The sequence below is a fragment of the Semicossyphus pulcher genome, unplaced genomic scaffold (genome assembly GCF_022749685.1).
Source record: "Semicossyphus pulcher isolate SPU_LCO1_2020_fin unplaced genomic scaffold, fSemPul1.0.p SCAF_11, whole genome shotgun sequence".
NCBI classification, from domain to species: domain Eukaryota; kingdom Metazoa; phylum Chordata; class Actinopteri; order Labriformes; family Labridae; genus Semicossyphus; species Semicossyphus pulcher.
Genome location: NW_027211615.1, coordinates 24139771 through 24160685, shown reverse-complemented (window position 1 = coordinate 24160685; position 20915 = coordinate 24139771). Strand labels below are relative to the sequence as shown.

At 39.3% G+C, this 20915-nt stretch overlaps 2 protein-coding genes across 2 annotated transcripts in view; both read right to left on the bottom strand.

Moving 5' to 3' along the window:
- The window catches only part of jag2b (jagged canonical Notch ligand 2b), a 51723-nt gene extending 49753 nt beyond the window's left edge, over positions 1-1970 (bottom strand). The window contains exons 1-2 of the mRNA XM_069686506.1: positions 1680-1970; positions 746-1066 (exon numbers count right to left, since the gene is read on the bottom strand). Of these exons, the coding sequence (XP_069542607.1) occupies positions 746-1066; positions 1680-1748 (390 nt within the window). The 5' untranslated portion in view covers positions 1749-1970. The remainder of the gene's footprint in view (positions 1-745; positions 1067-1679) is intronic.
- A 15847-nt stretch (positions 1971-17817) lies between these two features.
- Positions 17818-20915, bottom strand: part of nudt14 (nudix (nucleoside diphosphate linked moiety X)-type motif 14) — a 30060-nt gene continuing 26962 nt past the window's right edge. The window contains exon 5 of the mRNA XM_069657524.1: positions 17818-20718. Coding sequence (XP_069513625.1) covers positions 20469-20718 — 250 coding nt within the window. The 3' untranslated portion in view covers positions 17818-20468. The remainder of the gene's footprint in view (positions 20719-20915) is intronic.

The following is a 20915-nucleotide window of genomic DNA, read 5'->3' as shown; positions in this document are numbered from 1 at the left end:
ATGCATGTCAATTCTCATAAAGACGGGATGCTGAAGAACTGCAGTTTAAAACGGTCTAGCTTCTCTGTAACGGAACAAAAACATGAGAGACCAAAGCCTTAAGCAAATCTTGAAGCATTTCTGCTAAATTTGGCATCACTGTAAACTACTAATCTGCGGTTTAATTGGACACAATTCAAATTTTAAAACCGGTTCCTTCTGCAAACTCTCAAGTAAATTAATTAGCAATTACAGAAGCCAGAATACGAATCATTTGATGGTTAACCTGCTACTTTTCTCTGTCTTTTATGTTAGTAGATCTAATAATGTTGGAGGTTTGGGGCTGCTGGTCAGACAAAACTAAACATTTGATGACTAGGAGATTGTGATATCTGTTTTCTGACATTTTAAAGACAAACAATTAATCGATAAAATAACAAGCAGATCAACTGATAATGAAAATAATCCTCATTTGCAGCCCTAGTTTGCTAAGACTAATCGAAACCTTAAGACTCTTATTCTGAAAGCTTTTATCCAAAACAGTGCTGCTGATTAACTAAATGAATGCAGAATGTTAGAGTGGCTCTAAACTCATTCATAAATGGTGTTATAATGTGTTCCCCCAGGCGTGTGTGCGTGTATATTCTGAAATGAACATTAAATTGGCCATATTTCAAACGAGGTTTGGTGTCATGCCACTTTCAGAGAAGAAGGCATCAACAAACACTCTTTGTGGACTAAATTGGAGCAAGAAATCACAACTCACCGGCCATGCAAACTGGAAGGGGATCAAGATCTTGCCAGCCTCGTCGATTTTATTCGGGTTATTCTTGGCGCCCTTAAAAGAAAACATATTTCCACCGAGAACTTGCGTAGATCCAGATCCGAACGTGCAGGCGCCGTTGGTGTTGACCTCCGTCTGGTACTCCTTCAGGCAGATTTTGAAGTAAGTGTCGCACTCGTCTCGAGTGCAGCGCAGGTCCTGAGAGCCCCTGGAGCCGTCGCAGCACTCTCCGTCCGCCAACTCGCCGTTTACATTCTCCACGGAGATCAGCTGCAGCTCGAAATAGCCGGTTGACTGGGACACCTAGAAACAACATGTTAAAAAAGACCAAAATTATATATAGGCCTCCGTATTAACAGGCTGCAGGGTGGTTTGGGGCTGCTCAAATTGGTGCGTAAAAATGGACAAGTGGCCAAAACAGTGTCTGAGTGTGCATTTAAATCATTATAAAGCTCAAACAGATTGGCTGGATTTTCAAAATATTCATGAATGGAGCACGTGAACAGCATGCAGTTTACAGGCTGGGCTTTTTTAGACAATCAGGTTACTCTCAAATTAACCGCTGCAGCAGCCAATTGATGCAATGCAACTTACAACTTCTTGGTTCAGGCCTAATTCTGCCCTCCAAAAAATACAAATAAAAGCCGTATCCGGCTCTCAGCATTGTAACCAAAATGGAGAGTAGCCTGTATCAATCCCTCAGACTTCTATCTTGTCATGGTAACATGATCACATGCTCCACAACTGACGGCTACGTAATTCAATTATCGATTAAAATGTGATGCGAATATGCAACGCCGGAGAGCAAATACATCTGCCCACGCCCACCAACTTTTGATATTTGTAATTTTAAACATTTATTTTAATTCTGCGGAGGAGAATAAAATAATTCTGTTTAAAATAAGAGCCTTCCTACCTTCGTCCATAACGTCAACAGCAGGCACACTATTGGGAAGCAATTCCTAATCCTGGTGCGATTCCACATGCCTCCGATTAATTAGAGTGACATAGGGGGGGAGAAGCGATAAGAAAAGACAAACAGCCGCGGACCCGGCGACTAGTTCCTCCTCTCCTGACATGCAAAAATAAAATCTTCACATGCGTGTTTTCTCCACCGTGTACGTCCGGATTTCACCGAGGCATTACATGCGTGTGTGTGTGTGTGTGAGCAGGCGGCGGATTGCAGCGCAGTGATGGTCCATGTACAGGAGTGTCCCTCCGTCAAATCTCTCCACACAGCAACTGAGATGTTTCTGAGCCACAGCCTGAGGAGAGGATGTCTGCTTTGATTGGCAGCTCCGCAAACCACTTACAAATTGGCCTGCGGGCAGTCTCTGAGCCAACCGGATTAAGGGGCGGACAATAGTATAATAACCCCCACTAACCCTCCTCCTCCTCCTGCTCCTGCTGCTGCTGCTCCTCTTCCTCCTCCCAAAACTTGAATATACGCTGGGTTTGTACAGAGCTTCATTTGGATACACCGCATAAAATCATGAGGAAAAAATGTTGACATTTATTTCAAAATAGAAATTATTTGGTTGAGACACATTTATTGATTGTTTACTTTCTAATATAAGGCGTCATTTTATTCAAACGTAATTTGTTACACATACTTTTTAAAACAGTCCCAGAAAGTAGACGCAGTGAAAGTGGACTAATTGCTTGTGATTGACATGTGATTTGATTATCATAATTTGATTATAGTTTACATTTAATTAACATTTTGTATGGAACATTGGTCCTAAATGCCTTTAACGTGTATTATTTTTAATTTATCTTCTAAGCTGATTTTCCTGGTGTTTTATTTCTCAATCTAGTTGTGTCTATTATAATTTTAAAATAAATATTTCGACTCATTTGTGAAATGCTTTGGTGACAAAAAAAATCTTAATAAAAACGTGTTATCATTAACCATTCTCCGTGGTTTTGGCGGCTGCTGAAAGTAACACAGCCTCTAAAACGCATCACCTTTCTCTGAAACAAGACGTGACTTACCAAGGGGCTCTCCTTATGTCAACCCCAGACATTGCAGCAGTTTAGAGCGCCCTCTACTGGCTGCTAATCAATCACCGTTTAACCTGATTCTCTAAAACGCAGCAAATTAAAGTAACTAGATGTTCAAATACACTTATGCTGTAATATTTTACATGTCTGTTGTTCCTCCTCTGATGTTAGTGTTATTTCTTTAATGCTAAATGCATTCCGATATGCAACAAATTATTTTTTGTCTGTACTCCTAATGCAAAATAGCTTACATTTCTCCATTTAGACACAAATATCTTCTTTTATTCAGCTCCCACAGTTGGGATGATTCTTTTTAGTCAGTAAAATTAGCAATACCACAGAATAAAAAGACTCTTTTGCAAGTAAAATTACTTATAAGTACAAAAACAAAAAAATACCAAAAGTTGAGGTAGTCAGTTTGACCTTTGATCTTTGGTACCATTAGATTATATTTAGTGAAGCATCTGTGTGTAAGCAGCACTAATGTTGCAGATGGTAACGGTGCAGCTATTTTTAGCTACTTTACACACTTCTGGGGATTTTAATCAGCTTAATACATCATGATAATATAAATCTACAAAGTGTCTGTAACTAAAGTTAAAAGTAGTGGAGTAAAATGTATAATACTGGCTTTCAAAATGAAGTGCAGTAGAAGTATAAAGCATCATACTCAAGTAAGGTACCTCAAAATTGTGCAGAACATGAGTTGATGTATTTCTCTGCTGCATCCCGTTACTAACTCCGGCTGCATCCACTTTATCTTGCAGTTTCCTAATGTCCCATCTACCTTTAAACAAACAGCACGTTTCTATTAAAGCACTGCTGCTTAAAGCTGATCTCCATAATACCAATGTTCAAGATTTCTACCTCATTTGTACTTGCTGCGCCTGTAACAAGTGCCTGTGTAAATAGGGGGATAATTGTAAAGCGCTTTAGGTAAAAGCACTTTACAAGTGCAGTCGATTTAATGTACTGTGGCCAAACTGTGACAATAAGACCAAGGTTTGTTCACGTCCCTGCTCAGGTGTTAAGTGACATGCAACTTGCTACCATTACAAGTCTACCACCTCGATTTCTAGAGAGAGAAGCTGCCAATCAAAGTCTATGTGACAGCACCCCCACCTCCTCGCCTCCATGTCTGTGTCTCTTTCTCGTCAGGCGACTGCCAGCCTGTCAGATAGGCCTTAAAGGAGGCCGCAGATAGCCTGAGCCGCTGCAGCCGCTTTGACTGGAACATTTCACACGCTGTCACAAGTACATGTGAGTGCCTTAAGTTAAATCACACCTAGTAAAGGGCCTCAGGTGGTGAAGGAACAGTGTGTTGATCTGTGTGTGTCTCTTCTTGTGTTTGACCATGGGTTTTTAGCCTTTGGCTAGTGGTAGCAACATGAGTAGTTCTGGTCCTGCAGACACTAAAATATCTCAACAACTACTGTTTGGATGAATATTAAATTTTGCACGGATTGGTGATCCTCTGACTTTTTCCCTGGTAACAGCAGAACACATCTACCAGAAGAGTTGGCACCGATTTTAACAGATATTCATGGTACCCAGAGGAACCCAGAAGGATTTTGAAAAAATATCTAATTGCGACTTATATTGTGATTTCGATATGATTTGCGATATTAAAGGGAATTATAATTTTTACATCATTATTCTCATTTTCATTGAAAAGTGATTATGGTGTAATTTTTGCAGGGATCTGTACCATGCGAAGATATTTGATACTTTCGTCTGTGTATGATGTGTATGCCAGATCATCTCTACAACACAATACTTAAATTAAAATGTTGTTTTAACACAGATTTCCCCCTTAAGAAATATTGCGCCTCATGCGATTTGAAAATTGCAGTCGCCCATGTGGCGATTTCGATTAAATTTCAATGAATTGTTCAGCCCTTAACGCCACCATGAGGTTTTTGGTTTTGTATTTGTGAAGACATTGATGTCCCTTTAGGATGAATTGCAATAACCTTGGTGATCTTGTATTGTTTCGTACATATTTTATATATAAATGTACTTTATTTTGTCCAATAATTTGGTCTATGGAGAAAAAACACCCGCACAACTAACAACGCTCCCTCCAGCCTAAGTTGTACCAGGAAGAGACAGTTATTAATTGCTGATTCAATACCTGTATATTTGCAACTTGGGAACGTTTGGTAATTTGTATCTCTGTACCAACACATATCTCTTCTATCTGTTGGCACTGAACCTTCAGTGTCACTGATGTCTCTATGCATCAGATAAACTGAAACTTAGGCTACATGTAAACCACGAACTTAAAGTTAAAACTGAAAGAAAACTTGAGCTTCTTTGCTTTAAAACGCTATCATTGGTATTATTATGTAACTGTTGTTGGAGTGTATACAATGATTTTTATCAGTGGTGTAGCTTGTATCCCAAAATCATTTGTTATAGAGCATCTTTTGTTGTAGTTTTTGTGTAGTGCTACTAAGCAAACGTTAGCATGCTAACACACTAAAGTAAGATGTTGAACATTACACCTGCTAATATCTATCTATCTATCTATCTATCTATCTATCTATCCGCAGAATGTTAGCATAGTCATTGTTAGCATGCTGATGTTAGCATTTTGTACAGCCTCACAGAGATGCCAGCCTGGCTGTTTTGTCTTGAATTTACACTAACACTTGGCGCTGTACTTACACTGTTTCTATATATTCTTAATTGTCATGCCCACAAAATGAAAAGCATTCAGTGCCTACCCATGAACTGTTTACATGTCGAGGAGGAAATGCTTCTGTAAAAGCACTGAGACTTTAATGATTCACTAAAAGGAGCCTCGCCATTGAAACCGTGACTAATGACATTTGTTAAGCTCTCTTTTAGTCTGGATGAGTGCGCAGAAGAAAATAAACCTACCTGAACATCCGAGTAACAACAACAAATAACAAATAAATCACCATATTAGCCATGGATCATTTTTTAAGGTGTCCAAAAGACTATTATTAGTTTAATATAGCACCAAACTACAGAGTCTCCTGAACGCTCACACCTACAAAGGGGCCTGCGGTGGTGTGTGCCTACCTTGTCTTTCTGTTTGCATACACCACGTACATGTGTGTGAGGCACACAGAGCGAGGAGTGTGTGTGTGCAGGAGGAGAGGGGATTATGAGTGGGAGCGCTGTGGGGGGTTTGCCAGCCTCCAGGGGGGAGGTGAAGTGGATTTCTTCTCTCATCCATTTTTCATGGCTTTTCTCCTTTCAGATCTCCAGTCTCTGTACATACGGCTGACGGGTCGATTCCCTTTTATCTTTAAGCATCTTTTGGGGACTCAGCGTGCGTGTCTGGTGGCGTTCGGGGGGGGGGGGGGGGGGGGGGGGGGTTGACGGTGGCGACATGGGTCAAGGTTGGGACATGCTGTTTTTCATCAAGCTCTAATGACTATCTCACCACACTGGGTTCTTTTATGGATGTCTTCAGGGTTTTAATTGTGGTCTAGCTTTAATATTTCTCCTTAATGATTGAGAATGAATTCCAAATATCCAGTGGACACAGTGTCGATCTTCGTGCTCTCTACAGCTCAGATGGATGAATGGATGTGCCGTAACTTCCTCTCATAGGAATATTATGGAAGTCGGTCCATATGGACCATACATACATAAACACTACTGTTTAATACTGGTTTATTTCCCTTGTGGATTAATTCAAACACATATGTCTTTTAAAAGGGGCTTTTGAATAATTCATGACCTCTGTTTGTGACCTCTAGGGTTCATCGCTGTTGACCGGACTTGTTTCCTGTCCGCCGGCCTTCCTATTGACCTACAGTGGCTTTGAAGTGGCACCATAATTAGCATCATTTTCTGAGTAGAGAGGAGGTTAATCTGTGCAAAACAGAAATATGAAACGATGACCACCATGCAAACGACCGGATTTATAATACTGCTTTGACATCTTTTGCATTGAAAGCATTTTTCGGCCATCATATAGTATATCCAGACGAACTCAGAAAACGCCATACGGTTTCCAACATTACAATTATCCACATATTGTTTTCAGGATTTTTCAAAAAGCTACATAAAATTGGAAAACATTCAAGTCCTGCGTGGATTGGCAGATTATTAATTTCCGAAATAAGGCCGAAATCTGTCTTGAAATAGATGGATGCTACACTTAATCTCACCTACACTAATCATTAGTGGCTTTGAAGTCAAAATGTCCTCCATGGAGTAATTGAATAAGTCCTGTTGTCATTTTGACCTTAAATGACCTGAACATGTCAAGCTACATGCGTTATCTTGACACGTTTTTACAAAGGTTACTGTAGACGCGGTGCGAGGGTCTGCAAGTGAATAAGCCACATTATTAATATTGATTCCAACAGTTTCTGTCCTCTGAATGTTTGTATTTTTCTGCCATTTTTCTATTGCTATAGAAAGGGATCATGGTGAGAGAAAGTGAAATCGATGGCCAGAATTGAAGGATGTCATCTGTCTTTACTTTTAACATATCAAGATGTTGAACATCAAATAGCGCAGATAAAAGCATACCTTCCCTCACCCATGAATGGCTCACTGTTCCTGTGAGAAAAAAAACAGTTGTAGCTGCAGATGATTCAGTTGTGTTATCAGCTGTAGAAAGAATGGGGAAACTACTACACACGACCAGGGCTGGCAGAGGAATGCAGTGTTACCAGTAGACTGCTTGTCAAAAACACTGTACACTTTTATGGAAATCCTGGTTAGTAAAGCTTTAGTAATGATTTTGATGTATGACAGCTTCAGTGTTGTTGGCTGGTTACAGTAAGCATCAGCACAATAATGCAGCAGACATAAAGCCACCACCAAGGGTTAATTTTCTAGTGACGCAGTCAGGGCTGTGGGACTGAAACATAAACCATTAGCTAATTCACCTAAATCTGAAAAGCCAAAGAATAAATGTCCATTATATTGGACAAGCTAACTAGCTAATAGCTCTGATATTGGCTAGCTTAACCTCTATGACAAGCTAGCAAGCTAGATTGTACTAGCTTGTTTAAAAGCTAACTAGCTAGTGGTTGTAATATTGGCTGGCTTAACTTTTGGAAAAAATAGCAAGCTAGATTGTTGAGCTTGTCTAATATCTTGTTAAGATAACAAGTTTAGTAGCTAGTGGTTCTAATATTGGTTAGCTTAACCTCAGTTAAAGTAAGCTAGATTGAGCTTATCTAATATCTTGAAATAACTGATGAGCTCTAGCCATCTTGGTAAGATAGCTATCTAGCTAACAGTTGTATGATAATAAAAGCAAGGTCAACATAGCTCTTGATTTGTTTTTGAGGAAAGTGATTTGAAGGGAAAGGGATCGCAGTAACTTGTTGGAACATAAGCTAGCTAATTGCTGTTACCTGTCTTCATCTACCAACACACTTAAACTCATTAGGAAAACATTTTTTAATTACAGAGATGATGAAAACCATCACTTGAGTTTGCCTGAAGAAAGGTCAGGGTTAGTTGGTGTGCTACTATGCTAATTTTATACATTTTAGCCTACAAACAGTGCATTCTCAGTTAGTTAGTAGTAGTTAGTATTTAGTAGTTAGCATATTCTGCAAACTTCAAAAATTCCACAACATAACGAGTGTGAAAAACTATTTTTATTAGATAGTCTGATGACATGTAGCAGAGAAGAAACCTAAACTGGAACAAACCTGAGAAGCCTAGCCAGCAAGCTAGCAAACAAGCTCATCAGGAAGTTAGCAGAGGGGCTCGCGCACATGTGCCAGCTCTTTGGGATGCTATTCTTGAGATTACAGCTAATATTTCAAACGTCATTGATGAGAAGCTTGGGCCAATAGTACAGTGGTTACAAATGCAATGTGAAGAGAAGGAACACCAGCAGTTGAAATTAAGGACTTCAACTTATCACTTGTGTTTCATTGTTACCCAGTTTTTCCCCTCAGTTCCCATGGTTGACTGAGCTATCAAGTGTGCGGACAGGGCGTTTCCGCTGCGATAAGATGAGACATGCAGTCACCACTGACACCAAAGTGTACCTCTCTCATACCCTTATGTTCTGCTCTGCTGATAGTACTGTATGCGTTTGTGTTTTCCCATGCCCAGAGCTCAGATTACATACAGTAAATGCCCGCCTGCGTGATATGTTACTGTTCAGAGAAGAGGAGTAGTGACGGACATTTCCAAACTAACTGGAAATGCATAGTTGGGTTTCAATTACACTGGGGTAAACATTGAAACAGTCCACCACAACACACACACGCATATTTTTAAGAATGATTTACAATGGAAAAACCACAGTTACAATGTTAACCAGTTGGGCAAGTTCATGACACTTTATACTTTATGTCTTGCTTTTCCTGTTTATGCTTTGGAACTGATTTTGCAGTGGCAGTCCCCGTTTAACCTTTGAGTATTTCTTTTATGGTTTGGTAATTTTTCTGTTCATATTCAGCTTTTAAAAACTCTATAACTCTGGAGGAAATCAATGAGGAAAAAGATAATCCTGAATTATTGTCTCTTTTGCTTCCTTTCCTCTATGTCCACCTTTCTGTAAGGGATGAGATATGATGCAGAGATAACCTAAATGTTGCCTGTCTGACTATGAATCACCGGATAAAAGACACAATTAAAGAGGATATATGGTATATTTTAAAATTTCTGTCCTGTCAGTGATTAAATAGCAGACAAGACTCTCCTATGTGACTCCTTCCACATGTGGAGGTACCTAAGAGGAGGCTAACTCTAAACCCTCAAATCCACCCCAGCATGCACACACCAGGACCTTGCAAATATACATCACTGATAAGGCCCAGCAGTGGCTGCACAATGTTGCAAAAAAAGACCATCAAAACCTTTATGGCCGTCTTGATGTTAGGCCTTTAAAACAGAAACAGGTTGTGGATATCCACCTGGTTCCTGTTGAGGACTGTTTATCAGTTTGAACCAGTGCTCTTCCTCAAAGCCTGATGCCATGTTAATCCCAGGTTATGGCCGAACTTAGGGCGGAAGAGCAGCACATCTTGTAGACAATTTAAGCATAGGTTTGGTGGATAAGAAATAATAGATTTCTTATAGACTTGATCTGATCAGGAGATCAAATTAGGAGACATTGGCTCCTAGACTTCGGGTTTGAACCCTCCGACTACTCTAACATAAAAAAAGAAAAAGAGGCCGAACATCAGATTTTGCTTTAACTTGTAATACCATATCATTATATGCATCCTGTGAAGAGACCAAGGCTTTGAAAGTAGACATAGCTCTCTTTAGAAGCGAATGTCCCTTCAAGAAAAACAAGACTTATTAGCTTTTTTAGCAAATGCCAAAAAGTGCCAAAGACGAAAGACGTGACGAATGGATGGGTGAAAAACTGTTGGACTAACCACGGAGGCCATGTTAATTTCCTAGTGACAGTAAACCCTGGATTCTTTTAACCATGACCTAGATTAGAACATGACCACACGGTAAGCCTTGAGCTTGTCATTTTGGGTGTTGCCATCTTGGTTTTTTGGAGCCAGAAGTGACCATATTTGGACCACGGCATAGGCGACTTGTCAATCTTGGGGAACCATGCCCTGAAGCATACCCTGCTTAATCGTCTATTTGACTCTAAATGGGACCAAAATTTACAAAACGAACATCATGTTGCATTAAAGAACTTTGACACCTGCAATTGAGACCATAAAAATGTTTATATTAGTAGGGCTATTTTCACACTTCATATAATCAGACTTCCTTTGGCAACCAGTGGAGTTGCCTTGAGAAAGATTCCAGGTTTAAGTCACTTCTCCAGGGGCTTTACTATTGAAACCAAGAGCCTAAATCCACTTCTTATATCAGTCTATGGTTAAAAGTATATACCCTTTACAACAGTGAAAAGCACCGGTGTCATTGCTGTGGCCAAAGTCTAAGAAACAGAAAGCTAATGAAACATACAGTAGGACAGACAAGTTGAAAAATGTTAAATAGCACACCTCCTTCCCATATGTGTAACATCCAATTTGCATACAGATGGAGAGTGTGTCAGAGTGAACTGGAATCATTCTGGTATCGTGCACATCAGTGTCTCCGTTAACTGCACTGGTGGATCTTGTCTTTCCTTCAAAGGGCAGGTTTTAGCTGTTCCCACCTGTGAATGGGCTGCATTCAGAAAGAGGGGTGGTAATCCATCTGCTGCGGTAACACACACACACACATCCAGATGGTCTCTGGAGAACAGAGAGAGTCCCATGTGTCCAGTTACAACATGAAAGCAACAGGGACGCAATCTAAGTACCTATCCCTCTACCCATCCCCACCACCCTTTTAGAGAGGGATGGGTGCTGGCCAGGGGAGGATACACAAAGTCTGCATAAGAATAAGCTGAATTTTTTGTCCCACTTGAGGGAAACGTCTAAGATCAGCAGCCATATTTTAATTCTCTACCGATTTACAGGTTTCGGTTGTATAATTAGTGTTATAGCTTTACAAGGTCAACAATCTGTATTTACACATTCCCCATAAAAATACAGGACCGGATTCTGGTATTGGAAGTGTTCTGCTTTCCTTTTGTAGTGCGTTTGTGGTATTGACCAATCATGTATCAGCAGGCTTTGGTTGCACGCTGGAAAAACAGTCCAAGAGCAGGGGGAACGCAATCTGCTGTGCAATGACTTCTTATTAATCTCTATGAACAGACATCTGGATGCAAGTGCAGCTAACAATCTGTTCTTTGACGTCGCATCTGAACTCCAACTCCCTTCACGCTTCTCAAGTTGCTAGTCGGCTGTAAACTACGCAGCTCACAGAAAAGTGTTTTATCGCTAACTGCTGGCTACACTGGAAGAACCAAAGAGTTGGCCGTCACTCCCAGAGGATATATCATCGCCAAACATTAGCCAAGGGGTTCAGAGATTGCAGGGCCACTAGCAATATGGTATTTATCAGGTAATTGGTTGAAAACATTAGTTTGACATTTGTGGAAGTACACTTATTTGTTTTCTTTCCAAGAGTTAGACAAGTATGGGGCTGCAGTCAGGAGACGATTAGCCTAGCTTAGCATAAAAACTGGAGGCAGCTAGCATGTCTTCCATCCATCCATTATCTATACCGCTTATCCTGTTAAGGGTCGCGGGGGGCTGGAGCCTATCCCAGCTGTCATTGGGCGAAGGGCAGGGTACACCCTGGATTGGTCGCCAGTCAATCACAGGGCTGACACATAGAGACAGACAACCTTTCACACTCACACCCACACCTATGGGCAATTTAGAGTCACCAATTAATCTTACAAGCATGTCTTTGGACTGTGGGAGGAAGCCGGAGACCCCGGAGGGAACCCACGCATGCATGAGGAGAACATGCAAACTCTGCACTGAAAGGCCCACCTTGCCCAAATTGGGGTTTGCTAGCATGTCTTGTGAGAGATAAAAACCAGAATCATGTACCGGTTTTTACAAGCTTAGTAAAGAACATGTTGATCTCTGTTATTCGACAGATAACAATTTGTAGACCAGATATGTTCTGTAACTTTGTAACTGTAAGCAAAGAAGGAGAAGCCATTTGAGGATAAAAAAAAGAAAGAGGTCAAACACATGTCTTTCAGCCTTTATGTTACAAAGGTCAAACGCTATACAGTGTGATGAAACGAAAAACCTGCCAAGTAACTCTGATGTTTCTACAGTGACATTACAAGAGAAATGTGTTTTTATCCTCGAGGAGGAGGGAGTGTTAGCGTGACCTGTTAGCGTGACAGCAGCAGATGTGGGATGCTAGCATTTGAAAAAGGAAAAGATAAAAAGAGAAAGTGATGTAGACATGTTTAAGTTATAAAGTAGCTGAAACAATATTAGACTGATAAGCAGCTAGTCAATGAGCAGATTGTTGAAAATATCTGTCTTTGCAATAATAACTCATTGGAAAGAAAACATTCTTCCTGTTTCATTTATCTTGTACACACAAACACCTCTGCTGAATCACCTTAGATAAAATCATTTCCCCAGGACGACATCTTCAATTTTCTTACAGGTTAAAGTTGAGAACCCTGCTTTCGTTTATGGGAAACCTATCAAGATGCCTATAAAGATCCGATCTATCCCGTTTACATTTTTTGGCTTATCTCAATGGAGGGATTCTTTGCATAAATGTGTCTTTCCGTTTCCTGATTCACATCTAGATGTGTCTGATTAGGATGTGTTGGTTCAAGAGAGATGGAGTAGATCTACAGGGCTGCATAAAGGCTGCTGACAGATTTATGTAAGCAGGAAGTGCTGCGGATTTAGAGTTATCACAGAATACTCGCTGATCTCTCTTGTTTCAGTTTCCTTTTGAAGCTGCTTTCACCTAAAGTTAACCCATACATATACTTTAAGTCCCCCTATTTAGCATTTACACTGTAAAAACATTTGATAAATAGTTTATAACTAACTATTATACAAAGATATATTTTGTGTTATGGAAACTGTGTTTTACTTTATGTGTTTATAAACCAGCCTCCACTTAAAGGTGTCCACAGGAGAAGGTATAGTTATTGATACAAACATTACACTTACTACCTTATAGTGTGTTATAAACCACTTGTATATACTGCTTACAAATAGAAAATAGGCTAAAGTTACTATAAAGCATTGCCAAATTGGCATTACAATCTTAACCCAATCATATTTAAACTATTCAGTGGTTTACAGTATGGGGACATTTGGAAAGGAACAGAAAAAATATGTTAAAATAATACATTTAAACTAAGTTTTTAAAACAAAATTATTACTAATGAACGGAGTCGCTAATTTTTTAGCAACAAAGCAACAGTAGATTTTATAGTTGGTTAAGAAGATGAATCCCTTTCTCATTTTTGTGAGTTAAATACAGACCACGAGCCAGGAGGTCATTAGCCTAGCTTAGCATAAAGAATGGTAGCAGGGGGGGAAAAAAGCTAGCCTGGCTCTGTTCAAAGTACAAAAATCCACCAACCAATACACTACAGGGTTTATTTTTTAAGTTCAAAGAGAGCCATGCTAGATGTTTTCTTGACGCCGACCTTTATGCTAAGCTAGGCTAATTGCCTCATGGTTCTAGCATGACATCATGGTGGTATCAACCTTCTCATCTAACTATCGAAAGGAAAGAGAGTAAGCCAGATTATTCCCCAAAATGTTGAATTATTCTTCTATCGGTAGTAAGAAAAGTAAGTAACATGGTTGCAAATCAATTTTACTAACTTTTCTGGAAAATTCCTACTTTATTGTGATAGTTGATCTATACATTTTCTTTTGGAGGCCAACAGATGAGGCGCCAAAAATGATTGGAAACAAGACAAAAAAGTGACATTTTTGGCATCAAACCCATTTTATTTCAACTTAATGCAGTTTAATCCAACACAGTTAGTGCACATGCAAAGTATCATATTTAAATATATACTGTATGTTTGTACCAAGTGTCATGTTTTAAAAGTTAAATATTTCAACATTTAGGTGATAAATTAACAAAATTGAAAGATTACTGAAAACACTGCCCACAATGAGTATACACTTTTAATAAAGCATAAAATACATGATAAATTCGTTAAACTGCGATGTTCATGTTTGTTCTTTTTTTTTTTCAGAAAATATTTTTAAAAAACAAAAATTTTGTGTAAGACACCAGAAAGAAAAAAAAAATCACAATTTGACAAATTTCTTGAGAAAAATCGTAATACTTCTTCCACTTAAAGGTAATATGTGTAGGATTTTCACTACCAAATAGAATAACACATGTGCTACACTTTATAGTCAGTAAGGACTGCCTCATAGCAGCAAATCTGATTATCCTTCCTTGTTGCTTCTGAATATTCAGCAACCAGTCTGTGCATAAAGAAGCAAAGTGATCAACCTTATCAATAGTCAAAAGTGCCTTTTTCAGGACTCCGGAGCAAATTAAGTATCACTGAATGTTTAATGAAACAAAGGAATATTGAGTCGATCACCAAAGGTAATGTCTGAACTGTCACATCAATGATTGAAGTTATATTTAACAGTAATACACCTTCTTTAATTAGAGAATACTACACATAGCACCTTTAAAAACATGTTCATGATGAACTGTTGCTCAGCTCATGATCGTTGAAAATACAGTTAGAAATTCCGTAAAACAGTTCACAAACCCTGAACAGAAGAAAACGAAAAACAATCACAGTTGAAGAAGCAACTACAGCATAGCCATGGGGGTACATCTATAAAAGTCTGATACTGATGAATTCGTTTTCTGTCACAGAGAACCACTGAGTTTTGACATTTCTGACGTGTTGCTGAGAATTTGATATGTCAGCGTCTCAGAAGCAAGCGAACAGACAGGAAATATTCTCCTTATACGCCTGAGTGATGGAGGTAGAAATGTCCAATGCTGGGCTAATGGTTCATATCCAGCATAATACATGAATTAATTACACAACCATTCACTTACCTCAAATATTAGTCTTGTATGTTATAGAAGTAGCGTATGGCTTAGCGGTGGCGCAGTCTGCAACCTCACGTCTGACTGTCTAAAGTGAATTTACCTCTGCCACACAGGAGACGGTTAGGCTTATCGCTGTGGGAGACTAATCAGAAATAATCGATCCCTTTCTTGCCCATTAAATATGAAGCTACAGCCAGCAGCTGGTTAGCTTAGCATAGCACAAAGACTACAAAAAAGTTGAAGATAGCAACTTTGTGTACTTTGTACACAAACCAAAATGTAAAAAGACATATTGATGCTTTTCAGTGACTTTCAAACTATTTCTCGGCCACGACCAAACCAAAGTGAACTTGGGGAAGTTATTGGTACTGGGCACAAAACAGTCTGGTATTACCCCCCTAAGTTTTAATGCTTTGGTTTTTGTACTGGTCAAAGAAATAATTTAATAACTGAGCTTTAAATGTCCTGATAGGTAGAATTTGTTACATTTTGACAGAGCCATGTGAGCTGTTTCCTCTTTTCTAGTCTTTATGCTAAGCTAAGTTAGCCAACTGCTGGATGTAACCTTATATTTACCAAACATACATGAGTGTGGTATCATTTTTCTCATCTAAATCTCAGGAGAAAATGTAATAAACCCATTTTCTATAACGCTGAACTATCCTTTAAAAGTCGTATAACTGCCAGTCTTAATTGATAATGACTTTTACATGGCTTTCATTACAATGAAGTCAAGAAAGTGTACAAGATTATATGTGTTACCTTTGTATAGCTTACAAAACTAACAAAAATGGTTGAATCCTTTTTGTTAAAATGGACTTGAGGGTTGACAACAGATCAACTTGATACCAACTCAAGAGCAGGCCTGGCATAAATTTAAATTTCCATCGTAAACTGTTTATATAGAGTAGCTGGCTGAACCAGCTGAACCTGAAGAGCTGCCATGCTTGTGTTTCCTTTGGCAGCTGAATTCTCTTTGACAATTCTTTGCTAACGTTAAACCTGATCCCTCCTACTCGCAGCTGCTATCTTTTTATGCTAATGTTTTGTTACGTTTTCAATGTGTCAATCATTGAGGCTACTGCATGGCCTCTGTTTTCACTTTATGTACTCGACTTTTTGATAATAGTCGGAGGGACGACGTAGAGGAACATGTTGCGGTGTTGGCTGATGCCACCCACAGTGACAAGCCTACAGAAAGAGGAGTCGCATGGCAGATCTCCACATTTGACAGGCAGATAAAGTTACACACCGGCCTTGTAATGGCTTCGTTTGTCACATTTTACCACCATCAAGCCGAATCAGAAAGCAGTTGGCGTCAATTCAGCAAACTGAGATTTCTATTAACTTTGGATTGATTATGACTAACCCCTTTTAAATGCGGGCTACAGGTCATTTCTTCACGCGTCATTCCGAGAGACAAAGGTACCATCTTCATCTCATACAAGACAAGAAGAAGACAATGAAAATCTGTCAGCACCATTGGGAATCTTTCTGAGGTTCTCCACTGACTACACCACTCAGACCTCATTCAACCGAAGACTACAGAAAAGACGTCAGATGGAAGAAGAGAAGTGGAGGAAGGGGGGGAAGGGAATGAGGTCATTGATCTCATTAGGATAAGGTGCAAAAATAAGTAACTTTATGAAGTAAAAAAAAGGTATTTTGTTGGCTAGTTAACATAATGGTGAGTGTAACTGATAGTTTAACGTTAGTGTCGCGGTGTGGGTGTCTTCCAGTGGTCATTTCACGGTTTTCCAAAGGTGCTTCACTTGCTAAAGTAGCCAGGTAGTTCGTATACATTTGAAAATTTGCATCCTAATTTACAAGAGTCTCATTTAATGTTGTACTGTTAATCCGGTTTGGGAGCTCCTTTGAGGGAATGTGAATCAGTTTTAGTATAACCTGACTGCAGCCTGCAGAATGGGCGTGGTTTAATATCAAATAGTGAATGCCACCCAGAATAATTTGATCTGCTAAACTGTCAAATTTGGGCAGGGATTAAGATTGATTGTGCCTGGAACGTAGCTGGTTAGTGTACAACGCCGCACTCCCCATTGGCATAAAAACTGTAATGGTATGAAAGACGAGTAGCGGAACCATTCTTTAAGCTGATATATCATGTTTAACTAAAATAACACAATGGTGATGAATAAACAGGAAGTAAAAACGGAGATATGTGGCCTCTTACTGCTTGAGGATCTGTGAGGCTAACAATGCTAGCTCAATTAATGGAGCTTAATGGTGAAACTGCTAGTTCAATGCCAATCATGCTAGCGACTTTAACACGATTTCTAATGTAAAAGTTAGCAATTTGATTGAGGTGAATATTATAAATGTTTATCATGTCAACTTGTGATTTAAAGCTATCGTTATGGGGGGCGCCATTATGGAGGCTACAGTCCTCCATGCGGCGGCCATGGGCTCCACTCCCACATTCGGGCCTTTGTCCTGTGTCATCCCCCATTCTCTCTACCCCTGTTTCCAACACTATTCACTGTCCTCTTTATCAATAAAGGCATAAAAGGCCAGAAAAAACTTTAAAATAAGTTAGCATTATGTTACAATTAAAAAAAACAATCTTATAGGGAGATATCTCCCCTCATGACACTGTTAGCTAGGTAACATACGAGCAGATCATTTTAGGAGCTGACAACTTACAAACCCAACCAAAGTCCCAACCAATGAAATTCATTTTTAAGTTTTAATCCCGGGCAAATTACGTTGGTTGGGATTTTCATATGACAGTTAAACCACTCAAACTATGGCAGATTGGGATTAGATGTTGAATCCGCCCAGTCTTGCAGGCTACAGTCAGGTTTATTTGATAAATAGAGCTAAAGAGACTCTTTATTCCCCCCCCCAAAAAAATCCACACAATAAAAAAACTTCAAGCAGTTCCAGCAAACTGTACAATCCAACATCGAGGAATGATATTCAATGGACAGAAGGACAAATAAGCGCGGTGACTGGGCGTAAATATGGCTTAAGGGTTCTGCATATATTCCTACACAGTTTGGGTGGATGTAGCTCCCCAAATATTTGATTGTTTGTTTGAGCAGATATGAACGATGCATGCGGTGCTCGAGTGGCACCAGAGACGCCTGAAAATGATGCTCAGTCTTCTTCTAAGAGAACTGCGGTGGGTTTTAGCAGGGACAAGGACGTACGCCTGATGATCCAAAGGTTAAAAAAGAAAATAGAAAAGAAACCACGAGGTTTTAAAAGAAGACAAATGTTGACATTTGATTGTCAGCTGTTCCTCAGACTCAAAAAGCCTTGAAAGACGAAATAGACAAACACATCAAGTACACCTGGAAATGGGATTCGTTTTTGTTTAATGTGGCAGTTTTGTGATTTTGCTTTATGATTGAATGTGTTCAAAAACATTGCACTTAAAACTCTTACAAATAATAACCTTCAGCACGTTTTCTTTGAGTTTTATAATCAGAAAACAACCTTCAACCAACTTAACCGTCAAAATTCACTCTCGGTGTTTAGTTTCAAACATTTTCCATCGACCAAACTCTGCAAGTGCGTCAAGAAAAGAAGAACTTTCATTCAGGATATGGTAGTAGTTCTCTTATCATCTAACTAGTATTGAATAAATGAGATGTTTAAGCTGTTTTCATTGAGTGGAAATTCTCTAAAAGCAATATCGTCTTTGCTTCAGAACTTGCATATTTCTAACAAAATATACGGTGGGGGAATTTCTTCCTTTTCACATGTTAATTAATAAATGAAGTACCAGCCCTTTTTGAATTCAAAAAAACTAACATAGTATAAGAATAGTAAAACTTTGTTGTTGTTAAGCTGCAAGAGATTTTTTAAATATAATAATATATATTTACTAACATGCTGGTTATCATCACATTCAGAGATCCACCCTGAATATGACCAACAGTTTGACTAGTTGGACCTGAGATTTTGGCAAACTGCTGTTGAGATTCACTTTGTGAGATCAGGTTTGTGTGTTAATGACAATCCCATATTTACCACACAGAATCTCCAACATGATTTATGGTCAAAGGCAATCTTTTTTTCGATGGTTCAAGTCCTTTTAAATATCCTTCTACATTAATGTGATCAAAATTTAAAACAGCGGGGTATAAAATGAACTCTCTAGAGGGTTTATACTATGTATTCTCTACTGTATTTCTATTCTGTCTATATGAAAGAGGAAGTGAAAAGAAGAATTCCTTCAAAACTCCTAAAACTTAAATACAACTCATCTCCGTGTCTAAGGGATTTCAGGGTTCACTAACATGTTACAGGACAAACGTCTGTTTTTGTCAAACAGGATTTAACTCATCGCAGGTTTGTGCTTGAGGACAACGACACACTTCAAACTTAAATTAAGCCCCTCGGTGCAGTGCTAGGCGTATGCTTTTTCTGTGAGGTAAATCAAGAACATTTTCCACTTTTTTAAGGAAGAAAAAGTCTGTTATCATGTCCACTGTTTTAACATTGTGATGAATTTCTGATAGATTGAGAATGGATATCGGTTAGTGATTGTTTTGCCCGGGGGTACTATGATAAGTATTGCTTAAAGGCTGTGGGTCAGAGAAATCAATGCTTGAACAAGTGGTGGTTGAAACCCATCTAACACCTCGATTGTTACGAGGCCCCACCATTGACTCGCATAGTTTTTGCATTACTGGATCATGGCTTAAAGGAATACTCCGCTGTTTTGTTTGGGGGTCTTAATCTGGTAAGTACAAATCCAATGCGAGTATTAGCATGCTAAAATGTTAGCAAACCGAGGCTAACGATGGGTGCATGGCTGGTTAGCATCATGGCTTAAAACACAGAGTTTGCAATGAATCCTTGTCGTTGTAGAAATGTTTTTTTACCCATTGGTATTTAACTGTAAGTAAGAATGGATTTTTCAGCCGATATCAGGTGTATATAAAATATTTTTTTGCTGTCATAAATGCGGGAAACATTCAAGAGCCTTCACTAAAAGCAGCGGAGTATTCCTTTAATCGAGGGCAGGCTAATGAAATCAGTGATATGCAGCCATTTCTACGAGATGGCACAGTGAAAGACAAAGAAACGAACAAGAAGAGAGAAAAGTGCCAGTGACAACCAGCAATGGCAAATTTGTTTTCAGGGAAAATATTAAGACATAAAATTGAAAAGGTGAAACAGGACTAAACGTATAGATAGATAGCTGTTGGCAACAAGACAAGGGGCCCACCTTTCATCATGTACCAATAAGCAAAAAGGCAATACAGGATGAAGAGCGATGAAGGGGAGAGTGGATGATGTGCCGGGCCAGTGTTTGATTTTAATTTGAATAAACCGTATAAAGATTGTTGGTTAATACTAGTTACACATTGGTGGAGATCTTGTACTTGGGAGACATGTTATTATGGAACCAGATGAAACTAAAAATCACGCCCATGGTTTTGGGTATACGCTCGTCGTAGGCAAACGTCATGGCCTCGTGCAGCGGGACTTTGACCACCTCGATAAGTTCGCCCTCCCGTGGCTCACCTCCGCCTGCGCTCACGCAGTTGTCGTCGGACACCTCGGCGTAAAACATGGTCTGCTTGGAACCGGTTACACCTACGCCTGACCTGCAGGAGGTAGAGAAAGAATATATTGTATATGTATTGGCAATAACTCTAAGCAACATACACCGATCAACTTTATGGCCACCTGTCTAATATTGTGAAGGTCCTTTTTTGCCACTAAAACAGCCTAGACCTCTGAAGGTGTGCTGAGGTATCTGGCACCAAGACGTTAGCAGCAGAATCTTTAAGTCCTGTAAGTT